This window comes from Pantherophis guttatus, chromosome 1 (assembly GCF_059756535.1).
Source record: "Pantherophis guttatus breed Tessera chromosome 1, ASM5975653v1, whole genome shotgun sequence".
NCBI classification, from domain to species: Eukaryota; Metazoa; Chordata; class Lepidosauria; order Squamata; family Colubridae; genus Pantherophis; species Pantherophis guttatus.
Genome location: NC_142063.1, coordinates 9,930,746 through 9,957,614, shown reverse-complemented (window position 1 = coordinate 9,957,614; position 26,869 = coordinate 9,930,746). Strand labels below are relative to the sequence as shown.

Here is a 26,869-nt window from a genome sequence, read left to right as displayed (position 1 = left end):
GGCGAATCGGTAACAACGGCAGCGGGAGGCTCCGCCCACCCTCCCAGACATTATCAAATACGATCTGCGCATGCGCAGACGTGGTGCTTGCACGAGTGAAGCGAACGTGTGTGCGTGAGCGAAGCAGTAGCAAAGGTACGTGAGACCCACCTCTGGTTGCAGGGGTGAAATCCAGCAGGTTCTGACAGGTTCTGAAGAACCGGTAGCGGAAATTTTGAGCAGTTCGGAGAACCAGTAGCGGAAATTTTGAGCAGTTCGGAGAACCGGCAAATACCACCTCTGGCTGGCCCCAGAGTGGGGTGGGAATGGAGATTTTGCAGTATCCTTCCCCTGCCACGCCCACCAAGCCACACCCACCAAGCCATACCATGCCCACCAAGCCACGCCCACAGAACCGTTAGTAAACAAATTTGGATTTCACCTCTGGCTGGTTGATACCTAGGATGCTGGCAGCAACCCGTACTTGTGATGCATTTTTGAATGTTCAGTTGACTGAGTTTCATCTTTAATGAATAAAGTATAATAATAATAATAATAATAATAATAATAATAATAATAATAATAATAATAATAAAAAAGAAAGAAAGAAAAGAAAAGAAATCGTGTGTTGTCCCGATTGTAATTGGAGCCCTTGGAGCAATACCCAAAGGGCTACCCCGCTATTTAGAAATTCTAAATTTGCCGGACTTGAACATTTTGACTCTCCAAAAAACCACCTTACTCGGAACAGCTTACATCCTCCGACGATACCTTAACAGTTCCTAGGTCCTTGGTTAGGACTCGAGCTGCTGAGCTATTAACCAGCCTCAAAGGCTGTGAATCTCACTAAAGATTAACCAATAAATAATAATAATAATTTATAATGGATTCAGCCCAACTCCCAGTGAATCGGTGCAGTTTACAAGTGTTAAAACATTTAAAGATTTAAAAAAAACCTGACAAAACTCGCAAATCAGGCTCAGTTGTTGAATCTTGAAAAGTTTGGAAAGCCAAGAATCTAAGCAAACTTTATGACAATCTTACCATATCAAGAAATAAGAAAGCACCTGAGACAATGTTGCCGAAATTATCTAGTTTAGCCTGTCTGTGGCAAAGGCAACATAATATTGAACAGACATTCATAGAAATTGTACCAATAAATGAATATAATGAGTTCTGGAAACAGTAGAATATATATATTGGTAGATAGATAATAGAATTTACTGTAATCACAAGCAAATTAAAGTTAGAAAAGTAGAAGTCTATGATGTGGTAACATTATTATTATTATTATTATTATTATTATTATTATTATTATTATTATTTAATCTTTAGTGAGATTCACAGCCTTTGAGGCTGGTTAATAGCTCAGCAGCTTGAGTCCTAACCAAGGACTTATTATTATTATTATTATTATTATTAACAATATATAAAAATATATTGAAATTTATAATTTTAGGGGATTGGAAATATAATGCCGGGATTGATTAAATTTGGTTAATGATAGGTCTTATTGGTGTTTTTAAACAATGGGGATATTGGATTTATGGTGGAATATTGAATAATTACTAAAATATTAAAATACTAGTGATTTAATAGGGGATAACAGACATACTGCAACTGCATGAAGAAATGTTATTGAAGCTTATAAGTACAATGTGCAGGTTAAGGTCAAACGTTGGAAGACTAGGATTATGTATACCTAATTGTATTATTATTGCTAGCATTGTGTAAAAAATATATTGACACTCTTCAAAATATGTATGGATGTAAAAGGAAAATTACAATATATATATGAAATAAGAAAGTATCCGAGACAACGTTGCCAAAATTATCTAGTTTAGCCTGTCTGTGGCAAAGGCAGCATAATTCATAAAAATTGTACAAATAAATGAATATAATGAGTTCCAGAAATTATTTTTAAAAAAGCTATATTTCCCAAATTCTCTGTATCGTCATTGGGTATTTCTCTGTCAAAAGGCAGTAACTAAAGGATGGACTTTAGAATATGATTAAAAAAAACTCAAAATGCCCATGGTTGTGTGCCATGTGTCTGAAATGGAATAGGGTTTCCTGCCTGAGCAGGGGGTTGGACTAGAAGACCTCCAAGGTTCCCTTCCGACTCTGTTATTCTGTTATTTTGGGGGATATGGCGTATAAAAGCCATAAAAGGTAGAGTTTAAACTGCCATTTTGTCTCTTTTGACCTCTCCCTTTGGATGCCACCACCACCAAGAAAAAGGAAGGGAAGGGAAGGGAAGGGAAATAGAAAATAGAAAATAGAAAATAGAAAATAGAAAATAGAAAATAGAAAATAGAAAATAGAAAATAGAAAATAGAAAGGGAAGGGAAGGGAAGGGAAGAGAATATAGAACAGAAGAGAAGAGAAATAGAAAATAGAAATGGAAGGGAAGGGAAGGGAAGAGAAGAGAAGAGAAGAGAAGAGAGAAGAGAAGAGAAGAGAAGAGAAGAGAAGAGAAGAGAAGAGAAGAGAAGAGAAGAGAAGAGAAGAGAAATAGAAATAAAAAATAGAAAAAGAAAGGGAAGTGAAGGGAAGGGAAGGGAAGAGAATATAGAACAGAAGAGAAGAGAAATAGAAAATAGAAATGGAAGGGAAGGGAAGAGAGAAGAGAAGAGAAGAGAAGAGAAGAGAAGAGAAGAGAAGAGAAGAGAAGAGAAATAGAAATAGAAATAGGGTATAAAATAGAATAGAATATAGAAATAGAATATAAAGTATTTAAATATATTTTAAATAAAAAATTAAATATAGTTTAAAAAATCTGGCCGGCCAGTGTTGGACAAACAAGAACAGCGACAGCTTTAAATCATTCGTGGAAATTTAATCCTGTGCTTTATGTTATATTTTTGAAAGTGACTCCCTGCAAATTAAATAGACAATGGATGAGATTCTGAAGGTTAGACAGCAGATTAGATTTACCCATGGAGTAGGGTTGTACTATTATTATTATTATTATTATTATTATTATTATTATTATTATTATTATTATTATTATTATTATTATTATTATTATTATCTTTCTCATCTTTCCTATTGCCTTCTCCTCTTGGTATTTTATGATTATATTACTTTGTTGTTTGTATGTACATGGAGAGTTTATGCACCAGAGACAAATTCCTTATGTGTCCAATCACACTTGGCCAATAAATAATTCTATTCTATTCTATTCTATTCTATTCTATTCTATTCTATTCTATTCTATTCTATTCTATTCTATTCTATTCCATTTTCTATTTTCTATTTTCTATTTTCTATTTTCTATTTTCTATTTCTCTTCTGGTCTATATTCCCTTCCCTTCCCTTCTCTTCCCTTCCCTTTCTATTTTCTCTTCCTCTTCTCTTCTCTTCTCTTCTCTTCTCTTCTCTTCTCTTCTCTTCTCTTCTCTTCTCTTCTCTTCTCTTCTCTTCCCTTTCTTCCCTTTTCTATTTTCTATTTCTCTTCTGTTCTGTTCTATATTCTCTTCCTTTCCTTTCCTTTCCTTTCCCTTCCCTTCCTTTTTCTATTTTCTATTTCCCTTCCCTTCCCTTCCCTTCCCTTCCCTTCTCTTCTGTCTCTGTCTACTTCTTCTTCTATTCTTAAACTGGCCAGAGCCACTCAGGTGAGATGAGCAATGCTTTTCTAGGCTGGCACATCAAAGCAGTAAATGCAGCCCAGTAATAAAACGTAGGATCGCACTGGGTCACCCCGCAACGTTGAACATGAACTGAATACGGAAAAACAAGGACATCAGCCCGGCAATCAAATGTAGTTAGTCCGCTATAATGCGTTCCCCGTAGCTACCTCTGGTTATGAAAGTTGGACCTTAAAAAAAGAAAGCAAGACAGGAAGAAATTAGAGCCGTTTGAGCTGTGGTGCCGGAGAAGTTTCTTCCATGTTGCTTGGACAGCAAAGCACTGGAGCGCATAACACCAGACATGTCACTGGAAGGCAAAAATCACAAAACTGCATCTCACTTATTTTGGACATGTCATGTGGGAAAATTCACCGGGGAAAGCAATTATGTCGGGAAGAGTTAGCAGCAAAAGGAAACCCGGCCGTCAAAAGAACACGTTGGTTGGACACCATCAAAGCTGACCCCAGCCAGAGCATAGAACATAGAACGATAGAGTTCGAAGGGACCTCGGAGGTCTTCTAGTCCAACCCCTTGCTCGAGCAGGAGTGTTCTGCCCCAGCTACGGACCACAAAGAACGCCGCACACTCTATACCATTTCATACAAATGGTTGTCCAGTCTCTTTTTGAAAGCCTCCAGTAATGGAGAACCCACAACTTCTGGTGGCAAGTTGTTCCACTGGTTAATTGTTCTCGTTGTTATCATATTTCCCCGAAAATAAGACCCTGTCTTATATTTTTTTGAACCCGGAAATAAGCGCTTGGCCTTACTGCCATGTGCTCAAAAGCCCCATTGGGCTTATTATCAGGAGATGTCTTATTTTGGGGGGAAACAGGGTAGGGATTTTCTCCTTAGTTCCAGGTTGCTTCTCTCCTTGGTTAGTTTCCATCCATTGTTGTCCTGCCTTTGGAAATAGGGTTGCCAGGTCTGCTTCCAAAAAATAGCGGACAAGCGGGGGAGGGGAGGGGGGGTTAAGTAGTAAAAAAAAATTTTTACAATTAAATTATATATTTTCTTACAAACATTTTAACACGTATTAAAATAATCACTTCAAAACTTTACTTAAAATTCAAAACATCAAATATATCATAATAATATGTAAAATATTAAATTACATTTTAATTTCATCATAAAGCTTTTAAATAAAAAAAATGTCCACTATTTTGTGAAAAAAAATAGTGAACATAATGTGAAAAAAGCGGACTGTCCGCTCAAATAGTGGACACCTGGCAACATTATTTGGAAAATAGTTTGACCCAGTGGTGAAATCCAATTTTTTTTTTACTACCGGTTCTGTGGGCATGGCTTGGTGGGCGTGGTGTGGCTTGGAGGGTCTGGCTTGGTGGGTCTGGCAGGGGAAGGATACTACAAAATCTCCATTCCCACCTCACTCCAGGGGAAGGATATTGCAAAATCCCCATTCCCTCCCCACTCCTGAGGGAAGGATACTGCAAAATCTCCATTCCCACCCCACTCCTGAGGGAAGGATACTGAAAAATCTCTATTCCCACCCCACTCTTGAGGGAAGGATCCTGCAAAATCTCCAGTCCCACCCCACTCCTAGGGAAGGATATTGCAAAAACCCCATTCCCTCCCCACTCAAGGGGAAGGCTCCTGCAAAATCTCCATTCCCACCCCACTCCAGGGGAAGGATACTGCAAAATCTCCATTCCCACCCCACTCCTGAGGGAAGGATACTGAAAAATCTCTATTCCCACCCCACTCTTGAGGGAAGGATCCTGCAAAATCTCCATTCCCACCCCACTGCTGGGGGAAGGATACTGAAAAATCTCCATTCCCACCCCACCCTTGAGGGAAGGATACTACAAAATCTCCAGTCCCACCCCACTCCTAGGGAAGGATATTGCAAAATCCCCATTCCCTCCCCACTCAAGGGGAAGGCTCCTGCAAAATCTCCATTCCCACCCCACTCCAGGGGAAGGATACTGCAAAATCTCCATTCCCACCCCACTCCTGGGGGGAGGATATTGCAAAATCCCCATTCCCTCCCCACTCCTGGGGGAAGGATACTGAAAAATCTCCATTCCCACCCCACTCCTAGGGAAGGATATTGCAAAATCTCCATTCCCACCCCACTCCTGGGGAAGAATATTGCAAAATCTCCATTCCCACCCCACTCCTGAGGGAAGGATATTGCAAAATCTCCATTCCCACCCCACTCCTGAGGGAAGGATACTGAAAAATCTCCATTCCCACCCCACTCTTGAGGGAAGGATCCTGCAAAATCTCCATTCCCACCCCACTCCTGGGGGGAGGATATTGCAAAATCTCCATTCCCACCCCACTCTGGGGCCAGCCAGAGGTGGTATTTGCCGGTTCTCCAAACTGCTCAAAATTTCCGCTACCGGTTCTCCAGAACCTGTCAGAACCTGCTGGATTTCATCCCTGGTTTGACCCCATTCTTCTATGAACATTGTTTGAAAATAATTTGACAACTCAAAGAAGTAGTGCAAAAGGGGAAGATGTGGAGAGACCACCAGGCCCATAGAATCGCCAAGAGTCAGACGTGACTGAATGCATAACATCGTCCTGAAACCTGATAAATAGAAATAATAAAGAAAGCTCTCTGAAGTGAAAAAGGGAGATTGAATCTATTTATTGTAGGCGAATGGTTTAACTCGGTGATTCTCAACTTTGGCATCTTGAAGATAGGTGGACTTCAACTCCCAGAATTCCCCAGCCATCATAACATAGGGAATTCTGGGAGTTGCAGTCCACCTATCTTCAAGTTGCCAAGGTTGAGAAACACTGAAGAATCGAGAACCTTAAAATCAATTTAAGCCATATATCGATCTGTTTGAGCCTGGGAAAGGATAGAAAGCGAGAATCCAAGATTCTCCAGATACTCTGTATATATATACATTCTGTATATATATATATATATATATATGTATATATACATATATATATGTATGTAGGTCTTTGGTTATTCGGGTTTTCTCCCGCGTAAAATTGGAGGTTTCTTGGCAATGTTTCGATGAAGTCTTGTTGCCAAGAAACCTCTAATTTTATGTGGGAGAAAACCCGAATAACCAAAGACCTACATACAAACACCCGCGAAAACCTCAGAAAACATATATATATATATATATATTATATATATATATATATATATGCATATTCTTTCTAGCCAGGTTTTACCTACGTAAACTAAGTTGTTTTGCAGCCCTTCTCCGGAGACTCAGGGCAGCTTACAAGGCGTTAAGCAATAGCCTTCATATTTTTGAATATTTATACAAAGTCAGCTTATTGCCCCCACAAACTGGGTCCTCATTTCACCTACCTTAGAAAGGATGGAAGGCTGAGTCAACCTTGAGCCTGGGGAGATTCGAACTAGCAATAATTGCAGGCAGCTGGATGATAATAACAGGCTATTAGTCTGCTGTGCCACCAGGCTATATATATATATTTTTTCCTTTTCTGGGTGGGGACAGGATGACCTGAGGAAGATCGTCACGACCCTCGCGGTGAAGAACGAAGAGATCCAAAATTTCATCTATTTGCTCAAGCAGATGCTTCAAAATGTGGAGGTAATGGGGGTTGGGGAAGACGGGAGAGATAATCTTAAAATATAATCTTCCCTGTGGGGAAAACGGGAGATATAATCTTAAAATGGTTTATCCAGGTGTTCCGGATGCAACAGGGCTCACCTGGTGTTTTATTGGACGATGAGCATACCTGAAAGCACCACTGCTGGCAAAATCAATGTTCTTGATTGATTTATTGATTATATTTTTATCAAGTCTTTATTATTTGATAAGTAACTCAAGGTGGGAAACATACGGAATAACCCTCCTTCCTCCTCCTATTTTCCCCTCAGCAACAACTCTGTGAGGTGGGTTGGGCTGAGAGAGAAGGAATGCCCTAAATTCCTTACCCGGCTTTCACGCCAACGGTGGGACTAGAACTCACCATCTCCTAGTGATTGGCCCAAGTGATTGGCCCAAAGTCACCTAGCTGGATTGCATGCCTAAGGAAGGACTAGAACTCCCCATCTCCTGGTGATTGGCCTAATTCATCCAGCCATCTTTCATGTCTAAGGCGGGACTAGAACTCTCCGTCTCCTAGTGATTGGCCCAAATGATTGGCCCTAAGTCACCCAGCTGGACTTGCATGTGTAAGGAAGGACTAGAACTCATCATCTCCTGGTGATTGGCCTAAATTCATCCAGTCAGCTTTCATCCCTAACGCAGGACTAGAACTCACCATCTCCTAGTTATTGGTCCAAGTGATTGGCCCAAAGGCACCTAGCTGGATGGCACACCTAAGGAAGGACTAGAACTCCCCATCTCCTAGTGATTGGCCTAAATTCATCCAGCCATCTTTCATGTCTAAAGCAGGACTAGAACTCTCCGTCTCCTAGTTATTGGTCCAAGTGATTGGCCCAAAGTCACCTAGCTGGATTGCATGCCTAAGGAAAGACTAGAACTCCCCATCTCCTGGTGACTGGCCTAAATTCATCCAGCCATCTTTCATGTCTAAAGCAGGACTAGAATTCATCGTCTCCTAGTGATTGGCCCAAAGTCACCCAGCTGGACTTGCACGCCTAAGAAAGGACTAGAACTCATCATCTCCTGGTGATTGGCCTAAATTCATCCAGTCAGCTTTCATCCCTAAGGCGGGACTAGAACTCTCCATCTTCTGGTTGGTGATTGGCTCAAAGTCACCCACCCGGATTTGCTACTTAAGACGGGATTGAACTCACTGCCTCCTGGTTATTTTTATTTTTGTTTACGGAAAGTCGTCCTAAAAAAAATTATATCTGAATTTCTTTTAGAGGGTCACAATACTGCCCATTTTGAGTTCTCCAAGATTCGGGGAATTATTCAACATGGAAATTTAGCAAAGAGGTGGGATTTGGGTATTTGAGAGACACCAGGAGTGGTGGGATTCAGCCGGTTTGGGCTGGTCCAGGCCGGTTCGGGCGAACCAATTGTTAAATTGCTGTCTGGCTGCGCCCCTCCCCACCCCTTCCAGGAATCCCCACACTCCTCATTTTTGCTCCCAGGGGGGTGCAGGAGGCCTAGTGCTGCCTGTCACACACCCTGGCCACGCCCACCATGGCCGTGCCCACCCGAGCCAGTCATTAGGGCAGAGAACCGGTTGTTAAAATTATTTGAATCCCACCACTGGACACCAGGTTGAGTTTCTCCTAAGCCCCCCACAAACACACCCTGTTCGACACCCCGAATCACAAAGGAGGGAGCCTGCCGCTCTCCCATCCCATCAGGGCAAAACTACCTCCACCTTCCTCTTCTGTCTTCTCCCAACCAGAGCAATTCGAATCGGGTTCAAGAAGACCTAGAAGCCGAGTTCCAGTCTCTCTACATCCTGCTGGATGAGCTCAAGGAAGGGATGTTGATGAAAATCAAACAAGATCGAGCCAGCCGGACTTACGAGCTGCAGGTAAAGCAGCTGCTCCGCGAAAGAGAGGCTGTGCGTTATGGGTTTTAGGTATCCACGGCTGAGAAGACGATAAAAGAGATCCACGTTGGTTGGGGGAATTCTGGGAGTTGAAGTCCACCCTTCTTAAAGTTGCCAAGGTTGAAAAACGCTGTTCGATAGGTTTGGGCCTCCAAGGGCGGCTACTTAAGGTAGACTGCGCTTGAACAGGGAGGCTCAACTTAGGGCTTTCCCGAAAGTTTGAGCATTCTAGAATGGGAGTCTCCAACCTTGGCAACTTTAAGACTTGTGGACTTCAACTCCCAGAATTCCTCAGCCAGGAAAGCTGGCTGAGGAATTCTGGGAGTTGAAGTCCACAAGTCTTAAAGTTGCCAAGGTTGGAGACTCCCATTCTAGAATCTTTGGTGCTGCTGCCCCCTAGGGGTCACCTATGTATTTACAACCAAGAGGCAGCACTAGTGTTATCGCTAGTGGCCTTCTTCATTATTAATTATTATTAATTAAACATCATCTTCTCTGTTTCCCTTTCAAACTGTACCCGAGCTTTGCAGTCCCTCTCCATCTCGCGCCAGCGAGTTTCTCAAGACAAAAATGCAGCAGAATGTTGACTTGAACCCGGGTCTCTCAGCCAGTCCCTCCCTTTGACCCCGTCCCTGAATCAAAATCCAGATTTTTTTTTTCTTTAAAAATAAATAAATAACATTAATGGGAATTCAGAGCCAGAAAACGAAAAGGGGGCAAGCCAAACTCCTCTTAGCTCACTCTTTCAATTTGTTTTTCTTTTTACTAACATCCTCTCTTGTGTGCGTATGTGGGGGGGAAATAATAATAATAATAATAATAATAATAATAATAATAATAATAATAATAATAATAATAATAATAATAATAATAATTTTATTTCTATACCGCCCTTCTCCCGAAGGACTCAGGGCGGTGTACAGCCTATTTAAAAACAGAATCAACATCAATTTAAAATAATTTAAAAATATTAAATAAATTTGGCTTAATTTAAAACCCCAAAAATTTAAAACATCCAATTTAAAATTATGTTGCTAACCCAGCCTGGCGGAACAACAAAACAACAAAATGCTTTTTCTGTTCGTCTTTCGCACCCAGAACCAGCTGGCAGCGTGCACAAAAGCTTTGGAAAGCTCAGAGGAGCTGTTAGAAACCGCCAACCACACCCTCCAAGGAGCTGAGAATCATGACTTCTACCAGGTAAAAATAATTCTTAGCCCTGTGTGTGTGAGCGCACGTGTGTTTTTGCATGTGCACACGTGTGTACACGCACACGTAATTACAGAACAAACGGTGCAAGGGATTCAAAGCCATTGGTTAAATAAATGCGTGCTAAGAGATTCCACGACGCCTTAATGGTGAATCCTTCTAAACTGGCATGCTGAGGGACAGCTACAACTCCCATGATCCCTCACAAATCGGAGGCTGTGGATGATGGGTACTCTCATCCAACCCCCTTTTGGAGAACATGGACCCAAACGCCATGATGACCTCAGATTTGGATGGATCCCAGCCTATCATGTGGGTTGGACGACATTTGGAGAGGGGCTCATTTATTTATTTATTTATTTTGATCAGCCCTCGCCTACCTCGCAGGGTTCTTAGGAGGATAAAAAACACCCCCGATTTGGATGGATCCCAAAGTATAACTTTCATTGGCCGATATTTGGGGGCGGGGGGGGGCGGGCTTGTGCAGGTAGCCCTTGACTTACAACCACAATAGAGAGAAAAGTTTCTGTCAGTAAGTGAGACCGTTGTTAAGTGAGTTTTGCCCCATTTGATGAACTACCTTACCGCCGTTGTTAAGTGAATCACTGCGATTGTTAAGTTAGCGACATAGTGGTTAAGTGAATCTGGCTTCCCCTGTGACGTTGCTTGTCAGACGGTCATAAAAGATGATCAGGACACTGCAACGGTCATAAATGTGAGTCAGTTGCCAAAGTGTCCAAATTCTGATCACATAACCATCACAGTTTATGTGATGGTTTCACAGTTTCACAATTACGACTGCAACGGTCGTAACTATGAAAAACGCTCGGAGGTCACATTTTTTCCGTGGCGTTGTAACTTTGGATGGTCACTAAATGAACGGTTGTAAGTCGAGGACTACCTGTGTTGTATTTTTAATTCGCCCTTGCCTGCCCCATAGGGTTTTGGGGGAGGATAAAAAAAGGCCTGAATTCGGATGGATCTTGGACAATAGTTGGGTGTTTTATTACATTTTTAATTCACCGCTGGCCTACCTCGCAGGGTTCTTGGGAGGATTAAAAAGCATAGGGGAAGCCAGAGGGTGGTAAGAATGATTTTCTGCATGCATGCAGTGGACGGCAGCTTAGCATGCTTCCTGGGGAGCTTCCTGTCTAAAATCAACATAAGCGATGCTTCTTTAATTCGTCTTTGTGATACCTTCCTTGCTTTTCTTCTTCCTTTTCTCTTTCTTCTTCTCCTTCCCTTCTTTCTCCATCTTCCTTGCGCTGCTTCGAAGGCTGCTAAACAGATCAAGGACAGGTAGGCACACCTGGCCGCTAAAAGTCAGCTTTTGGCATTGTTATTTCCTCTGGGGTGGGGAAAGGGGGGGGGCTATGATGTCTTTAAAATAGGTTTAAAATGTCTGGACTTCAATTCCCAGAATTCCCCAGCCAGCAAAGAATGGGGAATTCTGGGAGTTGAAGTCCAGACATCTTAGAATCACTCATTTGAGAAACACTGATTTGTAGTCCAAATTGAAGCTGGCCCTTAAGAGAGATTCCTTTGCCCTCCTCCAAGTAGGCAAGGGGAAGTGCACTCTGCCCATGCCCCAGAGTCCCCTTGACTTCCCATCGTCTTGGCCAGCCAGCCCATCTTCCTACATGTCCTTGGGGGGAGGCGATCGCATGGTGAGGCAAGTCACTCTTCACATGCTCAGAAAGTCCTTGGCTTTTGCCCTGGAGGCAGACCCTGCAGAAGGTTTACCCTCAGAACTCTGCACATGCTTTGTAGACACTTTGGCCGATAAGGTTTTGCCAGGCTGGATCCGGGGCGCTGGGTTCTTTGCATGTCGCCTTCTCCGATCCCTCTCGCTAGGCTGCGGAAGACGTGTTGGCAGGGGTGCGATGGGTGGGGTGGGGGGGTTGATGGCGCGCCTTTCTAACTCGCCTCTCCTTCCCCTCCGTAGCGTGACGATGGCCCCGGCCTTCCGCCTCTCGCTCAAGGCTAAAGTAACTGACAACATGAGCCACTTGATGGTGGATTTTGCCCAGGAGCGCCAAATGCTACAGACTCTCAAATTCCTGCCAGGTGAATTGGAAAATGTGATTTTACTTCTGCAAACTAGGCTATATTTTGTTTTTCCAGCTGAAGACTACCAAGTCCATGGTTCACAGCCGGGGTGCATTCTCCAAGCGTATTTTTACTAGATTTTTTTTAAAAATCCCGCCTTTCTTACTTTATCAGTAACCCACAGAGGTGAATATATATAATATTCCTTCCCCCTCCTGTTTTTCCCCTAACAACAATCCTGTGAGGTGGGCTGAGCTGAGAGAGAAAGACTGGCCCAATCACCGGGCTGGTTTTCATCCCTAAGGCGGGACTAGAACTCACCATCTCCTGGTGATTGGTTCAAAGTCACCCAGCCAGCTCTCATACCAAAGGCAGAACTAGAAATCATCGTCTCCTGGTGATTGGCCCAAAGTCACTCAGCCAGTTTTCATGCCTAAATTGGAACTAGAACTCACAATTTCCTGGTGATTGATCCAAAGTCACCCAGCCGGCTTTCGTGTCTAAGGTGGAACTAGAACTCCCAGTCTCCTGGTGATTGGCCCAAAATCACCCAGCCGGCTTTCACACCTAAGGCGGGATTAGAACTCACCGTCTCCTGGTGACTGGTTCAATGTCACCCACCAGCTTTCATGCCTAAATTGGAACTAGAATTCAGAGTCCCCTGGTGATTGGCTCAAAGTCACCAAGCTAGTTTTCATGCCTAAATTGGAACTAGAACTCACCATCTCCTGGTGATTGGCCCAAAGTCACCCAGCCAGTTTTCAGGCCTAAAGCGGGTTTACAACTCACCATCTCCTGGTTTACTAGCCTAGTAACCACAACACCAAATTGGTTTGCAGGTAGTCCTCAACTTACAACCACAATTGGAACCAAAAATTTTGTTGTTAAGCAGCACAGTCATTAAGTGAAGCATCATGTAACTGCATCTGATTGGCAATGATATTGGAGCTGTCATTAGAAGGAAGAACAGGCCATAGTTGATGTGCAGGAATCATAGTTCCTTCCCCAGGAAAGTAAAAACATTAGCTGAGGTAAAAAGCTAAAAACTCAGTTATTAAAGTAATTTATTAGAAAAGAGACAACTCATTTATTCTGTAATATATACTTAAAGTTAGTCTTGGTAAGGATTTCAAGCAGTGTTTTTTTAAAACTTGGCAACTTTAAGGTGGTTGAACTTCAACTCCCCTAATTAGCATCTGTGGACTTCAACTCCCAGAATTCCCCAGCTAGCATGCTGGCTGGAAAGGGAATTCTGGGAATTGAAGCCCACACATCTTAAAGTAGCCAAATTTGAAAAACAGTGCTTTAAAAGGTATTAATCAACCTTTTCAAAAACTGGGGGAAATAAAAATGGAATTAATTAAAATTGAATTGAATTCCCCCAAAAACCTGAAATACAATTTTCCCATTATGGTCTTTAACAATTTTTAAAACTAATTAGCACATGTTTATTAAAGCCATGGGGAGAGTTAGTAATTTTCAAAAATCCTCATTCCCTCTACCTTGAGTGACTGATGTAGAACTTGAAGAGGCAATTGAATCTCCTAGGGAAAAGGGACTAGTCCCTGATGAGGCCGAAACGAGAATCCTGATTGCGAATCTTTTCTTTTATCTCCCCGATTTGAAACGTAGTTCCCAGTGCGCCTGAGATAGATGTGGCTGAATCGTTGGTGGCCGACAACTGCGTAACACTTGTTTGGAAAATGCCGGAAGAAGATAGCAAGATCGACCATTACGTGATGGAATATCGCAAGACCAACTTTGAAGGGCCTCCACGGGTCAAGGAAGACCATCCCTGGATGGTTATTGAAGGGATCAGACAAACCGAGTATACGCTGTCCGGTAAGGCCAAGCAGGTTGAGATACAAGAGTTGGGTTCAAATTTTCCTACCTGGGGGGGAGGTCAAACACCCCCTCTCTTAGCGGGGTGGGTGACTATCTTGCCCACTATCCCGACAGAGAGTTTTGGAATTCGCACCTTGTCCGAAGATGCTAAAAAGGTCTGGAACAAACCATGATGATGTCATGCTCATTACGATCAGTGGTGGGATTCAGCCGGATTGGGACGATTCGGGTGAACCGGTTTTTAAATTGCTGGCTGGCCCCTCCCCTCCCCGTCCCTTCCGGGAGTCCCCACGTGCCCTGTTTTGGCTCCCAGGTAATTGCAGGGAGGCCTACTAGGCCCAAAATGGGGCACGGGGGGCACAGCACCCCCCTCCCCCGTGACCTGATTTTGCTCCCAGGAGGCTGCAGGGAGGCCTACTAGGTCCAAAACGGGGTGCGGGGCAGTGGTGGGTTCCTCCCGGTTTGGTCCGGTTCAGCCGAGCCGGTAGCGGTGACGATATGATGTCACCGAACCGGTTCTCCCCCCCACCGCCCTCCCACCCCCCCCACCCACCCCACGTTATTCTTACCTTTTATTTGGCCCCACCCCCAATCTATTGCTGCCTCCTGAGTCCCAGCTGATGACTAGAGGGAAAAAAACTGTTTAAATTCTTGCCGCGGGACTTCAAAGGACCGCCCTACAGCTGATCAGTGTTAAAAGCAAACAAATGAGTCGGGTCGTAGGCACGAGGACTGGTCGTAAGTGCGAGGACCTTCCAGAAATGACTCTGACCAGCTAGCCACGCCCACCTAGTCACATGACCTCCAAGCCACACCCACAAAATAAGCCACGCCCACAGAACCAGTAGTAAAAAAATTTAGAGCCCACCCCTGGTGTGGGGGGAATGTGGTGCGCCCCCCCCGAAACCCATTTTTGCTCCCAGGGGGGTTCAGGAGGCCGAGTGCTGCCTGTCACACCCCCTGGCCACGCCCACCATGGCCACGCCCACCCAGCCGGTCATTAGGGCAGAGAACCGGTTAAATTATTTGAATCCTGATTCCGATGACATTTTGCACAAACCAGCATGACATCAATCAATCAGAATAGAGCTGGAAGGGAGCTGCTCAAGCAGGAGATCCTATATGGTGGTTGAAATACCCCATTTTCCCGAAAATAAGACATCCCCTGATAATAAGCCCAATTGGGCTTTTGAGCAGATGCGCTAAAATAAGCCCCACCCCTGAAAATATTTAAAGTCCCCGCCATTTCCACTGATTAGGGCTAGGGAGACAGAGCTGGAAATCAGGTAAGATGGCAAAAGGAGCCCCGTATTGCTCCACGCGCCCCCAAATAATAAGACCTCGTGACAATAAGGCCAAGCGCTTATTTTGGGGTTCAAAAAAATATGAGACAGGGTCTTACTTTCGGGGGAAACACGGTAGATAAATATTAGGTTCTCTTCACTTCCTCTTTGCTGTTCCATCTCTACAGGGTTGAAATTTGACATGAAGTACATGAATTTTCGAGTCAAAGCCTGCAACAAAGCGGTGGCAGGAGAGTTTTCGGAGCCGGTCACTTTGGAAACAAGAGGTGGGCAACCCCAAGAGGTGGTTTATGCATAGGTGGGGGGTGGCAGCGTGGATTTCCAGCCCAGATTAAAGATTAGCCAGGATTGGAAAGTTTCAGTTCCGGTGTTTGTGGTTTCCTAGTTTGGATTTATGGGAAATCCAGCTTTGTGATCTCAATAATGTTAAACTCAGGAGTATCTGGAGCAAAGGTCAAAAAAGTCAAAATGGCGGCTGCATCTGGGTGATCAAGGCCTGGGTTGAACTTGAACAACGCCAAGAGGAAAGGAGAATGAGGGTTGAGCTAGATAGTCTTAAAGGCCCCTCCCGTTAACTTGCTTCGTTGATCAGTGAAGTTGTGCATTGCAGGAAATTGTCCCTCCCAGTAAGTAGAGCACACTAGGAAATCCGCAGAAAAGGCTAAAACTATTTTATAAATCTTGGCTATACAGCTAGTCCTCAGTATATGCCGTGGTTCAGGTTGTTCGGTGACCTTTGCGGTCATTAAAGCAGAAACAATATGGGGATCTTGGGTCAAGATTGGGAAGGAAGGAAGGGAGGGAGGAATGGGAAAAGAGGGAGAAATTAGGAGTGGGAGGGAAGAAGAGGGAGGGAGGGAGGGAGGAAGGAAGGAAAGAAGGGAGGAAGGAAATGAGAGGAGAAATTAAGAGCTGGAGGGGAGAGGAAGGAAAGAGGAAGGAAGGAAAGGAAAGAAATAAGGAAATAAGAGGAGAAATTAAGAGATGGAGGGGAGAGGAGGAAAAGAGGAAGGGAGCACGGAAGGAAAGGAAAGAGGAAGGAAGGAAGGGATGGGGAGAGAGGGAAGGAAGGTAAGAAGGAAATGAGAGGAGAAATTAAGAGTGGGAGGGAAATGAAGGAAAGGAAAGAGGAAGGAAGGAAAGAAGGAAAGGATGGGGAGAGAGGGAAGGAAGGAAGAAAAGAAGGAAGTGAGAGGAGAAATTAAGAATGGGAGGGAAAGGAAGGAAAGGAAAGAGGAAGGAAGGCAAGAAGGAAGGAAGGAAGGAAAGGATGGGGAGAGAGGGAAGGAAGGAAGGAAAGAAGGAAATGAGAGGAGAAATTAAGAGCTGGAGGGGAGAGGAAGGAAAGAGGAAGGGAACAGGGAAGGAAAGAAAAGAGGAAGGGAAGAGGAAGGGAAGGACAGGAAAGAGGAAGGAAGGAAGGAAAGGAAGAAAAGAAGGAAGGAAGGTAATAAGAGGAGAAATTAAGAGCTGGAGGGGAGAGGAGGAAAAGAGGAAGGGAGCAGGGAAGGAAAGGAAAGAGGAAGGAAGGGATGGGGAGAGAGGGAAGGAAGGAAAGAAGGAAATGAGAGGAGAAATTAAGAGTGGGAGGGAAATGAAGGAAAGAAAAGAGGAAGGAAGGAGGGAAGGAAAAGGAAGGAAAGGAGAGAGGAAGGAAAGATGAAGGGAACGAAAGGAAAGAAAAGAGGAGGGAGGGAGGAAGGGACTTTAGACGTGAACATGGAAGCATCTTCCTTCTTTCTTCTCTTCCCAGCCTTCATGTACCGCCTGGATGGCAGCACCAGCCACCTGAACCTCAAGGTGGAAGACCTGAGTGTGGAATGGGACGCCATGGGTGGGAAGGTACAAGACATGAAAGCGCGAGAAAAGGACGGGAAGGGCCGAACCGCCTCCCCGGTTAATTCTCCAGCCAGGTAAGATCTTTGCTGGGTTTTGCTGGTTTATTTCTTCATTTAGTCAGCTTCAAATTTGATCACGTGACCATGGGGATGCTTCAAAGTCATAAGTATGAAAAACGGTCCTAAGTCACTTTTTTCAGTGCCGTTGTAACTTTGAATGATCACTAAACGAACGGCTGTAAGTCGAGGACTACCTGTGTAGCTTAACTCTGGCAAGAGTCTGTCTCTATGGTGGGAGCAGATAAAGAATTGAACTTCGGCTGGATTGCTTTATGTCATTCTCAAGCTAGGCTGATAAATACTGCCATTAAATGAATGCAGGTAGTCCTCCACTTACGACAGTTCATTTAGTGACCGTTCAAAGTTACAATGGCACCGAAAAAAGTGACTTAGGACATTTTTTACAATTACGATGCGTCGAAGCATCCCCATGGTCACGTGATTTACATCCAGAAGCTTGTCAACTGACTCGTATTTATGACGGTTGCTGTGTCCCCGGGTCACGGGATCCCCTTTTGTGAACTTCTAACAAGCAAAGTCAGCGGGGAAGCCAGATTCATTTAACAACCGCCTGACTAATTTAACAACTGCAGTGATTCTCTTAACAAATGCAGGAAGAAAAGTCGTAAAATGGAGCAAAACTCATTCCACAAGTGTCTCCCTTAGCAACAGAAAATTTGGGCTCGATCGTGGTCGTAAGTCGAGGACTACCTGCATACATTTATAATATGTCCCCCTCTGGGTTTTCTCATCCACAGGTGTGTCCAGTCTCCGAAAAGGATGCCGACAGGCCGCGGAGGGAGAGACCGATTCACCGCCGAATCCTACACGGTGTTAGGTAAGGATCTCGTCAGTATCCTGGGTCATCTTGGGGGTGTTAGAAGAAAATCTGGTCCAGGGAGGAAGACACGGGAAATAAAATGGAGGCAAGCTGCAGGTAAGGAGGTCTCTGTTTAGTGAGACGCCGGAAACTTCAGTGACAGCAGCATGTTTCTGGGGTGGCTGACAAAATGAGGGTTGAGATAGGTGAGCTTTTATAAACTCTTTGGGGCTTTGCAATGGAGATGCCTGTTGTGAAATGTACTTTAACCTGTGTTTCAGTGTGCCTTTTTACTCAGGGGTGAAATCCATCAGGTTTTTCCTTTTTTTTTTTGCTTTTTAATTTATATGCCGCCCTTCTCCGGAGACTCAGGGCGGCTTACAATGCGTTAAGCAATAGCCTTCATACTTTTGTATATTTATACAAAGTCAGCTTATTGCCCCCACAATCTGGGTCCTCATTTCACCTACCTTTGAAAGGATGGAAGGCTGAGTCAACCTTGAGCCTGGTGAGATTTGAACTTGCAATAATTGCAAGCAGCAGATGTTAATAACAGTGCTTCAGTCCACTGTACTAACAGGCTCTTCTGATAGGTTCTGGAGAACTGGTAGCGAACATTTTGAGTAGTTTGGAGAACCAGCAAATGCCACCTCTGGCTGGCCCCAGAGTGGGGAGGGAATGGAGATTTTGCAGTATCCTTCCCCTGCCACGCCCACCAAGACACTCCCACCAAGACACACACACACACAGAACCAGTAATAAAAAAATTTGGATTTCACCACTGCTTTTAATATTCTAATTATTGTTGCCTGACTCACATTGTGGCTGGGAGGTCATGTCCTGTCCTTGGAGCTGGATGGGGGAATGTAGATTTTAGGCTTCTTTCTTTTTTTATATTTTAATCCCATCAGCGCCAGTCTTCTGTAGGAGCTGTGGCTGAAGGTATTTTGTTTATGAATAGGGTGGCCTGGCTTTCTTAATAAGTGCAAAATATCCTCTCTAAAGACTTCAGGATTCTGCTAGAGCTGTTTTCCAGGAAGACTGGGCCTGCTTTCTACCTTTAAGAACATGTTCCTCCATTTCTCCTTTAGGGGAAATTTAATATTCTGCCTCTTTTAATATCCCCCCAAATATTTCATTCTCTGGGGGAGGTGCTTAATAAACATTCGGGAAGTCCACAAACACTGGCTGAGCATTCTGGGAGTTGAAGGCCACACATCTTAAAGTCGCCAAGGTTAAGGAACACTGAGTTAAACTCAGAAATCCAGGTTTATCATAGGTTTATTCAGGAGCGGGATTCAAACATTTTAGTGACTGGTTGTCCGCCCAGTTGCTGGGTGGGCATGGCATGGCCATGGTGGGTGTGGCCTACTTGGCCTCCTGCACCACGGCGGTATGTGTGTGTGTGTGTGTTTCGCCCTCCCCAGGCTCCAGAGGCTTTTCTTGAGCCTCCAGGAGGGCGAAAACGGCCTCCCCTGGGCTTCGAAGGCCCTCCGTAGGCCGGAAACGGACCCGTTTCCAGACTTCCAGAACTTCCGAGAGGCCTGTTTTTCGCCCTCCCGGAGCCTCCGCGTGGGCCCTGCATTTTCCTGGCATCCAAAATGGGCCGCATGGAGACTCCTGGGAGGGGTGGGCGGGGAGGGTGGGGCCAGCCAGTCCTTTCAACTATCGGTTCGGCGAACCAGAAGTAAAATTAGCATCCGATTCGCCCGAACCGGCTGAATCCCATCTCTGGGTTTATTTTAGCCAGTTTCTCAACTTCAATGACTTTAAGAAGCGTGGACTTCAACTCCCAGAATTCTAGTAGAGACAAGGACTGTGATGGGTAGGTGAGGGCGGAGCTTCTGTAGGAGGCGGAGCTACAGAGCTCAGAGAAGTGGGTGGGGCCAGGAACTAAATTTGCAGCTGATGGGAATTGACTGGAGATTCCTGGCTTAATAATTATTTTTAAAGGTTCAGGGAGATAATTTTAGCTCCATCCTGGCTCACAATCTCTGTTAGCTTGTTAGGATTGCATTGGTATTTTTTCTCCTCGTGCCTTGATTTTTGTTTAGGGAGGAAAAAAGTCACTTTTAAGTGACTTTTAACAGAATGCCATAGTTGGAAGGGACCTCAGAGGTCTTCTAGTCAGGCCTATAACTTTGGCTAGGAAAGTCACACATTGCAACTGTCTTGTGCTGGGTTTGTTTTATATTTTATATTATTATTTTATTTTATTATCAAGCTTGTATGCCACTCATCTGGCCCAAGCCGACTCCAGCCGGCTTACGGATATTAAATAAAATATAGTATAAAACATTGAAACAATAAAGTTCCTAAATTTAAAATTAAATTAATTCAATTTTTTGTGGTTATTCCCACAATTCCCCATACTTTGAAGCACGTAGCTGGGGAATTCTGGGAGTTGAAGTCTAGACATCTTAAAAGTTGAGAAAGACTGCATTAAACACAGATTTAGGTTTATTTTAGCCAGTTTCTCAAGATCAGTGACTTTAGGAAGCAGGGACTTCAATTCCCAGAATTCCCCAGCCATGGCTGGCTGGGGAATTCTGGGATTGTTGTTGTTGTTGTTCTTGTTGTTGTTCTTGTTGTTGTTCTTGTTGTTGTTATTATTATTATTATTTAAATTTATATACTGCCCTATTCCCAAAGGACTCAGGGTGGTGAACAGCCAAGGGATAAAATATACATAATACAAATGTTAAAAAACCATTTAAAAATACATTAAACACTTTGGCCCACGAACAAATTTAAAACACCCCAATTTATAAAACAAATTGAGTTGAAGTCCATACATCTTAAAGTCCCTGAGTTTGAGAAACGCATTGATTTTAGCCAATGAAAACCAAGCAAACGGATTTATCAACCAATCCAAGGGCTCGATAATTCTTCCCGTTGCAGGGGACACTCTGATTGACAGCGGTGACCACTACTGGGAGGTGCGTTACGACCGGGACAGCAAGGCCTTTGCGGTGGGCGTGGCTTATCGGACTTTGGGCAAGTTTGACCAGCTGGGCAAAACTTCTTCTTCCTGGTGCCTTCATCTGAATAACTGGCTGCAGGTCAGCTTCACAGCCAAACACAACAATAAGGCCAAAATTTTGGACATCCCAGTTCCGGATATTCTAGGCGTCTATTGCAATTTTCACGAAGGTAATTTCTTATGACTAGATGGGTGACGAATAAATTGAAATAATAATAAGGGTTACCTGTATTTAAACAGACTACAGGTATAAAGGGGAGGGGCTTGGAGAGTGAGCACATATTTAGCATCTTGATGGTTTTGACTCCGCCCCTTTGATAGGCAATATGAGGTCATGGTGGGGAGGGGAGGGGCTTGCCTCTTCCCTAACGGGTTCCCGTGGTGGGCGTGACCAATCTGGACTACGGGCATGGCTATTTGGTACAGCAGAGCTTCCCTGTGGAGGAGCAGTCTACCTTGGAACGTTACTGCCACTTCTTTGCCTCTTGGGGAGGAGGCCAGTAATCCCGAACGTACAAACTGTTTCGTTTCAAAGTTACAACAGCGCCAAAAAAAAAAAAGCAACTTAGGACCGTTTTTCACGCTTGCGACCATCAAAGTCGCCAATTCACCTAAAACCATGTTACTGGCTTGCCAAACTGGGCACAACTCACTCAGTAACAACCACTTTGCTTAGCGAAGGAAATTCTGGTTCCGATGCTGTTCATAAGTCGAGGACTGCCTCTAGAAATGCCAGGAAGGCGTAATAACGGGTTTTTTTTGGGGGGGGGACTTCCCCAAATTTTCCCTGTCAGATTGGGATAGATAAATTTTGTGGTCCCCCTTCTACTTCTTCTTGTCCACATTCTCTCCTTTCCCTCATCCCTCAAGAGCCCCCCTTTTTTTCCCTTTTCCTTCTTTTGCAGGATTCCTCTCGTTCTACAACGCCAAAACCAAACAGTTGCTTCATACGTTTCGGGCCAAATTTACCCAACCGGTTCTCCCGGCCTTTATGGTAAGAGATTCGGAAGTGGTAGCGGAGAAGAAACTTGTGGGGTTTATAACATGCGATGAAGATCTTTGAAATACTATGAAAATACAAGATTCTAGTCCTTGTGGTGGGATTTTGCTGGAGGACGGGAAAAGCTGAGATCTATTGAACTACCGTACTTAAAGGAGATCAATTAATAGATTGGATCAAGGAAGTGAATTATGCTGGATGAAGTGACAGAACCACATACCCCGCCATAAATTTATTAAATTATTAAATTAATATGCTGCCTGTCTCACTTTGCAAAGCAACTCTGAGGTGGCTGATTTATATTTATTAATTTATTAAATTAATATGCCGCCCATCTCACTCTGCAAAGCAACGCTAGGGTGGCTGATTTATATTTATTAATTTATTAAATTATTATGCCGCCCATCTCACTCTGCAAAGCAACGCTGGGGTGGCTGATTTATATTTATTAATTTATTAAATTATTATGCCACCCATCTCACTCTGCAAAGCAACGCTAGGGTGGCTGATTTATATTTATTAATTTATTAAATTAATATGCCGCCCATCTCACTCTGCAAAGCAACGCTGGGGTGGCTGATTTATATTTATTAATTTATTAAATTATTATGCCACCCATCTCACTCTGCAAAGCAACGCTAGGGTGGCTGATTTATATTTATTAATTTATTAAATTATTATGCCACCCAGCTCACTCTGCAAAGCAACGCTGGGGTGGCTGATTTATATTTATTAATTTATTAAAATAATATGCTGCCCATCTCGCAAAGAATCTCTGGATGGTTGATTTATATTTATTGATTATGTACATCTAGGCTCTAAAGGATTAGAAATTATTCCTTTTTTTCTTTCTCCATATCTAAACCTAGAGTATGCTACACTAGCACAATAAAATTCAGCTAGGCGAGAAATTAGAAGTGTAGAATTATAGAACCGTGGAAGTGGGAGGGACCCTTGAGGGCATCCAATCCACCCCCCTCTGTTGTGCCGGGGTCCAAATTAAAATATCCCCCTGTTGGATGGTGGCCCAGCCTGTATTTAAATACATCCCATAGGGTTTCCACCAGGCACGCAAACTGCTCTTATTGTTAAGAAGTTTTTCTTTCATTCAACCACAATATCTACTAAACTTAAATCTTAAATGTGTTTGGGGTCTGGAACCCATAAGGATTAGAGTCCGTCTTCCGATGTGACTTCCTTGCAGGTATTTGAAAACGATTGTTAAATCTCTGTCTTCTCTCCAGCCCTTCACGACAAATGTCTACCTAATTTAATTGAATAATTCAATGTCATTTAATGGATTAAATTGAATAATTCCATTGATTAAATTTAATTAATTTAATGAGTTTCACTTGATAATTTAATTTAGCGTGATTTAGTTGAATAATGCAATTTAATTTAATTTTAATTTGATGCAGTTTAATGTAATTTAATAATTGAATTTGGTTTAATTGGTTAAATTTAATTCATTAAATTAATACTTTATAAATGGGCCAACTCCCATTCTGAGTCTGGGCATCCCACAGTATGTGGCAATTAAAAATAGAATAATGCAGAAGAATCACCTTGTGGCAAGACAAGGAAGGAAGATGAAAGAAGAAAGGAAAAAAGGAAGATGAGAAGGAAGGAAGGAAGGAAGGAAGGAAGGAAGGAAGGAAGGAAGGAAGGAAGGAAGGAAGATGAGAGAAGGAAGGAAGATGAGAGAAGGAAGGAAGATGAGAAGGAAGGAAAGAAGGAAGGAAAGAAAGAAGAAAGATGAGAGAAGAAAAGAAAAGATGAGAAGGAAGGAAAGGAAAGAAGAAAGGAAGGAAGAAAGAAAGGATGGAAGGAAGATGAGAAGGAAGGAAGGAAGATGAGAGAAGGAAGGAAGGAAGGAAGGAAGGAAGATGAGAGAAGGAAGGAAGATGAGAGAAGGAAGGAAGATGAGAAGGAAGGAAAGGAAGGAAGGAAAGAAGGAAGGAAAGAAAGAAGAAAGATGAGAGAAGAAAAGAAAAGAAGATGAGAAGGAAGGAAAGGAAAGAAGAAAGGAAGGAAGGAAGAAAGGATGGAAGGAAGATGAGAGAAGGAAGGAAGGAAGGAAGGAAGGAAGGAAGGAAGGAAGGATACATCGATCCTACATAGCAGCCATCCAAAAAACAAAAAAAGCAATAATCAGCCCTATCAAAATACTACACTTTTCAACGGAGCGCTAAAAAAAATCATGGAAAACAGCAGGAATCTTTTCGGCATTGTCCAAAATCTTCCCTTTCCTCCCCTCTCTTGCGGACCGATACAAAATTCACATTTTTCCCCTTCCAAAGCAAACGTGGAGCAAGAGTGGTTTAGCTCTGAAGATAAGTGCATCACTCAGGAGGAGCATCCATGACAGGGAGGTCAAAAAAGTCAAAATGGCAGACCTATGTCCTGCAAAAATTCCAGAGGGGTAGCTCTTAGCGCACTTGTGGCCACCACGACTTTTGACCTGTATACACATATACATACATACATATGTGTGTGTGTGTGTGTATTGCGGTATTCTAGAGGTGGAGTTCTCGCCTCACAATTAGGAGGCTGTGAGTTCGATCCTAGGTAGAGGCAGATATTTCTCTCTCTGGGCACAATGAGAATATATCTGCTGAACAAAACTCTGCATTGGTGACAGGAAAGGCATCCGGCCATTAAACATTGCTAGCTCCATTCAGTTACCCAGACTCCACCCCACAAGGAATTATGAGGTCGTTAAATGATGATGATAGATAGATAGATAGATAGATAGATAGATAGATAGATAGATAGATAAGACAGACAGACAGACACCTTACTTTTTAGAATTTTACAGCAGCCTCCTTGTTTTGCTTGTGATCTCTTGAGTTTCTATCATTCTTTGGACCTGTTGCAATTTTTTTTCCCCCAAGCTTATTTTCGGTTTTTCTTTTCTTCCTGGTCAGGTGTGGTGTGGCAGCTTCCACGTCTACTCCGGTTTGCAAGTTCCCAGCGCCGTCAAATGCCTTCAGAAGCGCAACAGCGCGACTAGCAGTTCCACTACCAGCCTCACTTAGTGACGCCCGTCACGTTCCTCCTTTCCAAGACGGAGAGACAGTCCATTCACGGTCACAGACCCCACTGTATTTAAAAAAAAAAAAAAAACACCACCAATATATCTTCTTTTTTTTTTTTATTCCAGGTTTTGGACCCAGGGGTCTCCAAACTTGGGAACTTTAAGCCTCATGGACTTCAACTCCCAGAATTCCCCAGGCAGCATGGAGAGCGTGGTCCATAAGTGGCACCCGCCTCTATAGTCCTGGGATGCGAAGATCCATCTTCCAACCATGGGACCAGAGACTTCTAAGGTGCCTGGATCCATAATTCATCCTACAGGACAGAAACCATAGAGAGGGAATCTTTGGAAGTCCAGCTCCTTGGCACCAAGTCGAGGAAGCCATTTTGATGTCTTTCAAACCAAACATGGCCGGCTGAAGAATTCTGGGAGTTGAAGTCCACAAGTCTTAAAATGGCCCCAGTTTGGAGACCCCCCCCCTGCTTTAAGCACTCGTCGTGGAGACTTACAAGACGTTAGCTGGAAGATATTAGATGATTTAGATGGGATTGCAAAAAAAAAATAAATGGTGCCCTTGATGGATTTTAATCCCAGGGTTCCCCCTCGGTTATCCGGTGCCGTCAGTGGGGTGACGAGATGGCGCCTCTCGTGTAGCACGAAAATTTGTTGAAAAAAAAAAAAGGACATTAGAAGCACTGTGCATTTTCTGGTTTTCTGACCCCTCACACCCCAAAATTTCCCCCAAAATTACAGAGGCAAGCCACTCCCGTTGCCGAGAGCAAAATTCTGCAAAAATGAGTCTGCAAAATTCTTTAATCTGGCCTGAATGAATTACTCACCCAATTCAAAATCTCTTTTTTGGGAGGGGGGGGCTGGATTTTGGGAAAGGGGAACGTTGCTTCAAATGATAAACAATGGATTTGTCTGAATTTTGGCTGTCGGCTTGCGAAAGCTAGGTTATTTCTTCCGAACGGTCTCGAGGGGAGAAAATCGTTTTTCCCGTCGCTGTTATTCGAGTCATGATTTTATTCGGAAGAATAAACTAAGATGCTAGTCCTCAAGAAGAAACCTAAGATTCTAATCCTCAAAAAAAAAAATAGTTTCTAGTCCTCAAGAATTAAAAAAAAACCCTAAAGATTCTAGTCGCGAATAATCTAAGATTCTAGTCCTCACGTTTCTGAATAAAAGGCTGCTTAGAAAGGAAATCAGAAGCTGTCGTATAATCAGTTTGCAGATATTTGAGACTCTCCATCGTTTTGCACCAGGCAACCGATAAGACTTCACTTTACCACTGTTCCATTTAGCAACCGTTAGTGGGGGAATTCTGGGAGTTGGAGTCCACGCGTCTTTAAGTGACCGAGGTTGGGAAACTCTGCTTTTGGTGATAACATCCTTGGTAACTCCATCAAAAGGGCTTGTAATTTTGTTCCGTGAAGTTTTTCCGACTTTTAACAGTGGGATTTGGAAGCCTGCCATTCCTTGATGTCTCCCATCCAATGACTAACCTGACCAAATGTTGTTTAGCTTCCAAGCTCTGATAGCGTTGTTCAGTACTGTAAGTAAGCAAATAACTTTATTGTTAATCACAATTATAACATACATACACAATAACAAAACAATAAAGCAGTGAAATACTAAGAGACAGCAATAAAAATATTAGAGGCAGAAA

At 43.4% G+C, this 26,869-nt stretch overlaps 1 protein-coding gene across 3 annotated transcripts in view; it reads left to right on the top strand.

Annotated features, from left to right (window-relative positions):
* The window catches only part of FSD1 (fibronectin type III and SPRY domain containing 1), a 31,995-nt gene extending 5,590 nt beyond the window's left edge, over positions 1-26,405 (top strand). Inside the window, exons 2-13 of one of the 3 annotated variants that reach the window (XM_060681617.2) lie at positions 7,066-7,161; positions 8,906-9,037; positions 10,154-10,255; positions 11,541-11,563; positions 12,210-12,331; positions 13,946-14,155; positions 15,630-15,728; positions 17,216-17,375; positions 18,119-18,198; positions 21,082-21,333; positions 22,069-22,157; positions 25,091-26,405. In XM_060681617.2, the coding sequence (XP_060537600.1) occupies positions 7,066-7,161; positions 8,906-9,037; positions 10,154-10,255; positions 11,541-11,563; positions 12,210-12,331; positions 13,946-14,155; positions 15,630-15,728; positions 17,216-17,375; positions 18,119-18,198; positions 21,082-21,333; positions 22,069-22,157; positions 25,091-25,201 (1,476 nt within the window). In that variant the 3' untranslated portion in view covers positions 25,202-26,405. Of the gene's footprint in view, positions 1-7,055; positions 7,162-8,905; positions 9,038-10,153; positions 10,256-11,540; positions 11,564-12,209; positions 12,332-13,945; positions 14,156-15,629; positions 15,729-17,215; positions 17,376-18,118; positions 18,199-21,081; positions 21,334-22,068; positions 22,158-25,090 lie in introns of all 3 variants that reach the window. The other 2 variants (XM_087893631.1, XM_087893632.1) reach the window with 2 other exon arrangements.
* Positions 26,406-26,869: the final 464 nt, after the last annotated feature.